The following is a 9,736-nucleotide window of genomic DNA, read 5'->3' as shown; positions in this document are numbered from 1 at the left end:
TAAATTAGCATTGAATTTAGATACAATGTCAAAACAAATTTAAGTTTTGGCTTATAATGAAGACATACACATGGTTATGCTAAGAATATTTTTTCTCATAATGGATTGTTGAAACCATTTTTGGGAGTATTTTTTCTCCGTAAAAGATTTCTTCATAAGTGTTTATATTAAAGTAATTTTTTTCACTTTAATCTGGACCCGAACTCATCTTTTTCTTCATAAGTACTTGATATTCATTACTAGCATTTTTTATCATGAAAGAAAAACATTAAAGAGATTTTCGTTTGGTTTATTTCTCAAAGAAAGAAGATAACTTAAACCTAAGCTAAAAGATTGACAGATAATTCAGCCAAAAGAAGATAATGAAGAAGAAAAGTTCCTTTTGAGAATTACCCTAATCTACAACCAACAAAGCGAAGAGAAAAATATCTTCAACTAGAAAAATCTCCTTAAGGTTAATGACTTCACTAGAGTTATTTCTCATGGTTGTCACTATAAACTATATAACGGGAGTTGATTAGAGAAAGTTTCCATACAATCAACTTTATGCATGATTTCATAAAGCTATTATTACCCTAGCAAATGAATGTCTAGCTTTTGATAAAGATTAAAGGCATATTTTGGTATGGTGCTGTCAAACTTAAAAGGAAACTAAGTAAAATTTTGAATCATGTTGCACTTACCTATTAGCTTGTTTTACTCTGTAGATTCATTCATCGAGGAATGAACTTTTCCATTAATGAATCCTCTCCACAAATGAAAATTTTCTTAGATGGTTTTTATATAATAAGGTCTTTGTATCATACATCCCCCAAACAGAAATGAGGATTGAATAATATCCGAGACATCATATTCATCAAACTTTATATAATTTAATTAGTTTAGGTGATCTCATTTATCAGTTGAAAATTCCTATATAACTAATCACACTTTTAGTTAAGAGAATTATCTAGATCAAGTATCCTCAATCACACAAGACATATTCTCTCATACTTAAGATCCTCTGTTAGTATTCATTTCCCTTTATGAGTTTGAAATCATGCTTAATGACAATCTCTATATTGTAGTGAATGTTTATGCATTGTAATAAAAAAAATAGTGCCACGTTTATAAGGTAACTATTGTCACTTCAAGTTTAAACACTAGTCCGAACTCATGGATGTGGGCGAATATTGATAGACAATCTGTTACTCGTAAGTAACTGCATGAGTGTCATGGGGTCGGTTGTACTAAAACATGGTAAAATACTCAAAAAATGATTATAGTCACTTCAAATCCAAATATTAGTCTACGCAACTACCATGATGAATCTCTCATGTTTAACAAGGAAGTGATTTTCCATGTAATACATCTATGTTGACTAGTTTAATGAGCTTATACTTTGATGAACATCTATACATTTGGTTATCAACACTATAAGTCATTGGTCAGATCAATTGTGTTATTATTCATAATCATAGTGCATCTAAGTTTAAACTAGATCATAAGTAGTATGTGTTTGTGATCCTAGGAATAATAACACTTAAAGACTTTTTTTCATATTATAATATAACAATTAAGTAAAGACACCTTTACAAAAAAATGCAGAGTTAGATAAGATTCAAATGTTCATAGGAACATGTATTGATGTACCATATCGGCTAATGCTCCTAGGTTAATGTGATGTATTCCACTAGATGTACCATGTTGGCTATTGCTCCCAAGTTGATGTGATATATTCCACTAGTTGACTAAAGACTTGATTTTTAGTATATCAATCGGTCCAATACAAGTTGAAGTAAAAGTTGTTATAAAAAATCCTTTTAAAAACATAGTATACCCACGTAAATAATAAAATGAGATGAATACAAAGGTTAAATGAACATCCCACACCCAAAAGGTGCCCCATATAGATTTTTAGCTCATGATAAATTAAAATTTCTTATGCATTATTGTTTGTATATAAAGATTACTACACATTAAATACCCCACCACATCATGTTGATATTGGCTTAAGGTCATATTGCTATTACTACTAGCCTTGTAACATCAAGTAATGTTTGGTAAGTTGTTCAATAGTTAAATACCATTAAGTACCACTTGATAAAATGCACAGTAACTATTTTGTGTATGACCTAATAGGCATCTAATAACTAAGTAATATTAGATACTAACTAATAGGTACTCAATAACTAAGTAACATTAAATACTAGGTAATACATTATATATTATACGGTAAGTTTTTTGGTAACCATATAACATTATATATTACTTGATATGTCATCAAGATAGCTAGATAACATTATGCATTACTTAGTAAGGTGCCCAATGATCAAGCAACATGAAGTATTATCTAATAGGGTTATTGCATTACATGAAAAAGTTTAAGGTGTAGTCATAATTTCACTAAACTGAAGTGAGCGAGATTTGATTTTATTGAAGTTTGACTTATACAAGGTCTTCTATTTAAAGGGAAAAGTGATCTCTCTTTATCACTATATTTTTTTTAGGTAAGCGAAGAAAAAATAAAAGATGTTTAACATTTTTTCTCTTGTTAGGATGCAAAAAAATAATTTGAATTTTAGTTTCACTCCTTGTGGTTTAGAGTTTTTAAATTTAAAATTGTATTGTTTTTCCTTTAACAACTTATTATTTCATAGTTCAATTTTTCTATCAAATTAATTAACCAACCCCGTCAATATAAGAGTATGAGGAGTATCAGGTAGTAAGTTAAACTAACTTTTGAACCATAAGGTAGTGAGCAGTTAAAAAATAAAAAAAGATCACAAGGCTTCAATTTGAAAATCTCAAACTATAAGCAATTAAGCTGAAATTTGCACTAAAAATTATTGAAGGAAACAAAGGGATGGTGAGCTTCCATTTGTTTTTTCTTAACAATTATTGATTTTTTTATTTCTCAAAATTAAGAGAAAAAATGAAAAGTAAAGAAATTAAAAATTTTAAAGAGAAATTTTTTGTTTTATTTTCAATATCCAACTTGTTATTTTATTATAAAATATATCATTAACTATTTCTTTAAACATATTATTTTATTTCATTTACAACGTCAAACATAATAAACATTACAACAATACTTTAATTTTCCAAATAAGGGGCACACTTTTCTTTTTCCATCCCTTTAGAAAGCTTTTTTTTTTTTTTCAATTTTCTTTTTTCTTCCTTTACTAATTATTACTCAAACATAGTATAAAGTAAAAAGAATATTTTGACCAAATCAATTACAAAATTGAAAACCTTTTATAAACTAATATATTAATCAAATTAAATAAATTTATTCGGTTCATATACTCCCCAAAGTCTGACTCTATAGGCAAATAGTTTGTAGTTAAATTACTATAGAAAGATTTTTACAGACCTTTAATATTTTATTTAAAATTTTATCATGTAAATAGTGCTTCATTGGGAGAAAGATTTTCTCAACTTTAATTAAAATATGATTAAAAATTTTTTTCTACACCAATTAGGATAAAACCAGTAAATTATCTTAATTGTTTATAATTTTTTATTTTTGCCTTTTAAGAAGTATAATTGTTTTCACATAAAACCTCAAATTTAGGAAATACAAGTACGAAGTTAGATGCAAGTGAAGGTTGGGTCACGTCATCCAGCCCAAGGACACATCCAAATGGGCTGGGCTAAAACCGGGCACCCGACTGTATTCCCATAGTTCTGGAAAAGTCGAACCAGGGAGACTCGATGCCCTATCTCCGCGTTCTGGTTGCTGAGAAAGAGAGATGGCAGCAGAGGAAGATAATGGAGAGTTCTACCTACGGTACTACGTTGGGCACAAGGGGAAATTTGGACACGAGTTTTTGGAGTTCGAGTTCAGGCCAGACGGAAAGCTTCGATACGCCAACAACTCCAACTACAAGAACGACACGATGATCCGCAAAGAGGTTTTCCTCACCCCTGCCGTCCTCAAGGAATGCAAGCGCATAGTCGATGAGAGCGATGTATGTATTCTTTTATTTTTTCAGTCAGTTATAGCACAAGAAATCCAAGCTAGGGTTTAGGTATTTTTGCTGTTTTTAGTTTATTGTTAGTCTATGGGAGAACGGGTCTAAATTAAGTGTCCGTTCATGGTTGTCTGGCTGCTTCTGTTCTGATTTTGAAGAGCTTTCGGTGTTTTTATTTTAGCGTTTTCCAAGGGAAGTAAACAATTACACTTGATGGCAATTTAGAAATTCCAGGGTAGCGAACGACAAAAGATTACGGGGAAGATAAAAAATAAGCGAGGAAGAGATAATTCCTTGGCGTTTAATTATGCTCTTAGCTATTTTAGGGGGAAAATCCTTTGTGGTGTTTAATTGTTTAACTAATGATTGCTTTCCGTATATAGATAATGAAGGAAGATGATAATAACTGGCCCGAGCCGGATCGTGTTGGCAGGCAGGAGCTTGAAATTGTTATGGGAAATGAGCATATTTCCTTCACAACTTCAAAGATAGGTTCACTTGTTGATGTGCAGAGCAGTAAGGATCCTGAAGGGCTTCGCATATTCTATTATCTGGTTCAGGTATGCATATGGCATTGCTCATTTCCTGGTCTTAATTTGCTTTATCCTGTGGTTACGCCGTACACTTGATTTCATTTCCGATTTGTTGGTTTATATGGTTGTATTAAAAAATATGATTTATCATAAAGCTTGAAGTATTTATAAATCATTCAGAAGAGTAGCTAGTAAGTAGGATACAAGGTCACAGTTACATGTAGATAGTCATAAAGAGTTCTTCAACTTCCCCCTTAATTTTCAAAATGTCTGCTTTCTGCACGGTGAACTTCTATTCTGTTTTATTCAGCTTACATGCCTTATGTGATTATCTTCCCGGAAATTGCTATTGCTACTTTTATGTTTCCACCAGATGTTTTAAATTGTAGTAAAATCCATTTTCTGTTTTTATCTTTTTGTCCCATGCCACTCTTATATTCTTTTTCCAAAGCTTAATTTCATTCACTTCTCAAAACTGAATATCTATTTTTTTGCTGTTCCATATTCTACTGGCCCAAGTAATTTAGTGTATGTCTACGGGGTTAGCTGCTTCCGGGTCTGTATCAGATGGAGTTTGTGCTCACTGTTTTATCATTGAAGATTTTCTCTCCTTCTCCATTAATTTCTTCCTTTTCTTTTTCAATTTCTATGATGGCAAGGTTTGTTTCTGTCAGATTTCTTGTTTGATAGTTTGATTGGAATTATTTCATCAAGAACCATACGACTATGGAACTTATTCTGGCGAGTTTGTATTGTTCCTACTTTTTCCAACCCTCAACCATGCCTCTGACTCTTTTTTTTTTTGAAAGAAAAAAGTATAGTAAGTATATTAACAGGGTACCAAAAAGGAGGTACTGATCATTTACAAAAGATTTACAAGTTTATTAGTGTATCAATAACATTCCTAACGTCCTCAGCCTTAATAATGTCCCTATCACAAGAAATCCAAAATAATGAAACCATCTCTCTCTTAATTTACTCTTATTATTCACAACTACTTCTAAAGCTCTCAAATTTCTTTCTTTCCAAATAACCCAAAAAATTAGATGGGAATAAGTTTTGCAATATCTGTTTTCAGTCCAACACCCCCCAAAGCCTGGACCTCATCCACAATCGAACCTGCAGCAACCCAGCAGATGCCTAATAAACCGTAAACCATACACCATAATTCATAAGCAGCAGGGCATCTAAGCAGAAGATAACGACAGTTTTCCTCCTCCCCCAAACACATGAAGCATCCATTCACCTTTGTAAATCCCCTAACTTTCAATTTATCCAAAGTCAAAATGCTTTCCCGACAAGCCTCCCAAGCGAAGAAGGCCATCCCAGGTGGCTCTGTAGTTTTCCAGATCAGGTTGCTAGGAAAATTGAGGGTGTTATCCGGTGCAAATCCCATCAATTTACTGTAGTAAGAGCTCACAGAGAACTCACCATTTTTGCACCACCTCCACAGCACTTAATTTGGATCACTTGTAATCTAAAATTCTGAAATTTTATGCACCAGCTCTTCGTGCTCCTCCACTTCCCAGTCATTAAATTTCTGGAAACAATCACAGACCAAGTACACCTGTCATTCTCCCTCGATTAGGCTTCCTCCACCAGCATATATCTGGATTGTGCAATTGCATAAATACTTGGATTACAGAATTTTAGGTATCCCCCCTCTAATCACTGATCATGCCAAAATCTAGTGACAGTACCTCTGCCCACTTTCCAAGTCAAACTCTCCTTGAAACCTGGCCATCCCATCTTGATTTTCTTCCACAAGCCTAAACCATGCCCTCTTCTATTCAAACTTCCTGTACCTGATAGTGCACAGTTCTGCCACCTGGCCGCAATAACCCTTCTCCACATCCTTCCATCTTTTTTCAAGAATCTCCACAGCCACTTTCCTTGGAGAGCTTTATTGAATTCCATCACCAATCTAATCCCCAAACTACCCCCATGTAGAGGCTTCTTGACTTCTATTTTTTTTAGATAAAGAGGCTTCTTGACTTCATCCCACTTAATTAAATGAAACTTCTTGCAATCTTCTCCATCGCCCCAGAGGAATTGACATTGGATGGTTTCTAACCTTTTTGCAATGCTTGCCAAGATAGTCAAAGTTGTGAGATAATAAACGGGTAAATTTGCAAAGGTATTCTTTATTAAAGTGTATCTGCCACTTTTAGACAAGAAATTTCTCTTCCACCCCACTAATCTAGTCTCGAACATGTCTATTACCGGTTCCTATGTTTTCTTCTTTTCAAACTTTGCTCCAAGAGAAACCGCAAGAAATTTAATAGGTAAATTGGCTGTTTTACATCCCAAAACCCTTGCAAGACTGCATTCATACCCTTATCACCAATCTTAATTAATTCAGATTTATCAAGATTGATATTGAGTCCCAACACCCCTTGAAAACATAGAAGGATGCACTTTAAGTGTAGAAGGAATTACGTTACTGGTTGACAAAATAATGTGTCATCCGCGAAAAATAAGTGAGAAATCTCTATAGCATCATCACCCCTACCAACCTTCACACCTTTAATAAGCTGTAAATGTTTTGCCTGTTCCATCATACCATTCAGTGCATCCATAACGATTATAAATAGCAATGGTGATAAAGGAAACCATGCCTCTGACTTACACTGGTGAGTTTGTAATATTCTTTTTTTTCATTCAATCTCAGTTTCATGAACTCTAGTGCTGTGAATTATGATTGCACTATCCCTGATGGCAGTGTTCTATGAGTTAGGATGAATTTCTTTCGTTTTCTGGAAAATATGGTGTGCGTATGGGGAAATTGGGGAAATTTTGCTTTGGCTCTGAGGCATGATGATTCCAAGTAACTATCTAACATTTTATAATAATTTCATAAGATTTTCTGGTTATCAGTTGATGTTGTGTAGTAATTACTGTAAAAGTTTACTAGATAATGTTACCAAATTACTGCAAAATTTTATACAGTTTTTCCATGGTGCCTCGGAGGCACCATGATAAAGTCTGTGTATATACCGTCTTTTCTGATGCTTATATTAGTGTGGAAGCAACAAAGAGGTGTATTTTCTGGTTAAATTTTTTTCTACTCATGTTAAAGTTTTCCCTGAATTTGTTTTCAACAAAATAATAACTGTTGAGCTCACATTTTATGAGTAGAAATTGCTTATATGGTGTCTGTGTCACTTGGCTGAAAATAAATGGGTGTAATGCGGATCGAATTGGGCTTTCAAAGTCATATCATAAAGGTCATATACAACGTGTGTCTACTGATCTCCCTTGTTGGTCATCTTTTGTAATGTATGTCATATTCTGGTTCTAATCTTAAATTTTATATTTGGCTGCAGGACTTGAAGTGTTTTGTATTTTCTCTTATCTCACTTCACTTTAAGATCAAGCCTATCTAGAAGTGATCATGGTGTTGTTATAAAGCATGGTTCCAAGAGGATCATGTTTGCTTTTAGGATCGCGGCCTGGTTTGTAACAGTAGTCCTTAGTTTTGTGTAAGAATCATTAACTTTTCATTTTGATGGATATTTGTATCCGAATTGTTCATCTCGAGTTTGTTGGATTAGGAGAATGTTGATTGAAATGCTACAGAAAGTTATGAGAGTTTTTATTTTTGGAATTTCTTAATTATATGAGAATGATTTTAATCAATTATCCCCCAAGACATTGATGACTACATAAATCTCATTTGTTGAAACATGAAAATATGTTGTAAATTTTGTTGGTAACCTTTTAGGTTTCTTGTATTTGCTAGATATGCATTCAGGATTATCTTGTTCTGTTACAGTGGCGTGTGGAAATTGCTAGATATTTGCATAGTTGGAGCGCTTGTCATCTCGGACCTTTCTAGTGGCATGAACCAATTGAACAAGGACTTACAATACAAAAATCAAATGTTGTGGGTTATATTCTTCCAAGCATTTACATTTCTTTGTTTATCCTTCCCTTAACCTTCTAGTTGAATTGAGTACATGCAAAATCCACCTAACAACATATGATGATAGAAGATTAAGTCTATATGAATAAGACTTTTACAAACTTATTTTAATTTAGCCATTTGATAAAATAAAATTGCAAACAGTTCAACAACCTAAAATTAAAAAAGTTTTTAAAAAATGTTTATTTAACTCTTTTTTTTTTGGGAAAAAATAGATTGTCAACAAACTATGTTTTCTCTTAACTACTTTTTAACAAACTTTTTGTCTTGGTGGAAACCTTACTTACTAGTTCCTAACAATTACTCTTTATAGAGTTCTAGAAGTATAAGCATTATAAAATATATCAGAATCTTTTTTTAACACGATATTTTAAAATATTATTCCATAGTTAATCCTAAGAATCAAGTACCATCCTTATCCCCTTTTTGTTTTATTACCATCATCATTACTATTAATATAACCCTTTCAGCCTTAAAACTTAATAATCATTACTCCTAAAAATGGGGAGCTTTTTTTTTTTCATCGGTCTTTAGAGTTTCTAATTTTAGGGTTTCCTGGTAAAGGAAATAAAGAGACCATTGAACATTGAGGCGGTCTTTGTCCTCTTTGGATGAAAAGAAAATTGAAAAAAGAGGGTTCTATATGTGTTTCTAAGGAAAAAGAGTGTATAAGAGGGGGCTCTCCTTTTGGATCTTTTCTATTATGGGATTTAGGGGTTTTCATGGGCTTCTTTTGGTTCTGGACAATTTAAAGGAGATCGAGGAAAAGAGTGAGGTGAAAGGAAGAGACAATAATTTATGAGAGGAGGGATTCTTCCAGTTTAAAGAAGAAGAAAGAGAGAAAGATGGAAAGAGGAGAAGAACAAAAAAGAAGAAGCAAAAAACATATAGTGAAGGAAGAAGTAAAGGAAAAATGAAGAAGCAATAACATAACAAAAGACTTTGGAAAAGGAAATCTAATCCAAGTTCCCTAAGAAAAGCCAATGAGAGATAAGCGATGAGAGAAAAGAAACCTACATGTTTTGATGAGAGAAGTAAACCAGACGTAGACTGAGATTACCTACACAACCAATATAGCCTCGCTACAGGGTGGTAAGGATATTCCCTCATATTAGAAGATGTTTTATCATTGAAAGCAAGTCGTTTGATGTTGTCTATGAAGGAAAAAGTCGAAAGGTATAAGGGTGACTGAAAATTGGGAGTTTTATGTTTTCAATTTCATTTTAAAAACATGAAGTGAACAGGTTGTTGGGAGCTTTGCACAAGTTTTATTGAAGTAGAGGCGAGAAGGTATGGGGGTTACAATAAGATGGGAGTGAGTC

At 33.1% G+C, this 9,736-nt stretch overlaps 1 protein-coding gene across 1 annotated transcript; it reads left to right on the top strand.

The window, feature by feature from the left end:
* Positions 1–3,677: 3,677 nt before the first annotated feature.
* Positions 3,678–7,934, top strand: MAGO (mago nashi family protein). The gene is made up of 3 exons (XM_022047621.2): positions 3,678–3,953; positions 4,340–4,516; positions 7,816–7,934. Exons 1-3 carry the CDS (start codon positions 3,735–3,737, stop codon positions 7,873–7,875), a joined length of 456 nt encoding a protein of 151 aa, XP_021903313.1. The 5' UTR covers positions 3,678–3,734; the 3' UTR covers positions 7,876–7,934.
* The last annotated feature ends 1,802 nt before the right edge of the window (positions 7,935–9,736 follow it).

Source organism: Carica papaya, chromosome 5, assembly GCF_054855325.1.
Source record: "Carica papaya isolate Zhongbai chromosome 5, ASM5485532v1, whole genome shotgun sequence".
Taxonomy (NCBI): Eukaryota; Viridiplantae; Streptophyta; class Magnoliopsida; order Brassicales; family Caricaceae; genus Carica; species Carica papaya.
Note: the sequence above shows the minus strand (reverse complement) of the source record. Positions and strands in the feature narration are given on the sequence as shown.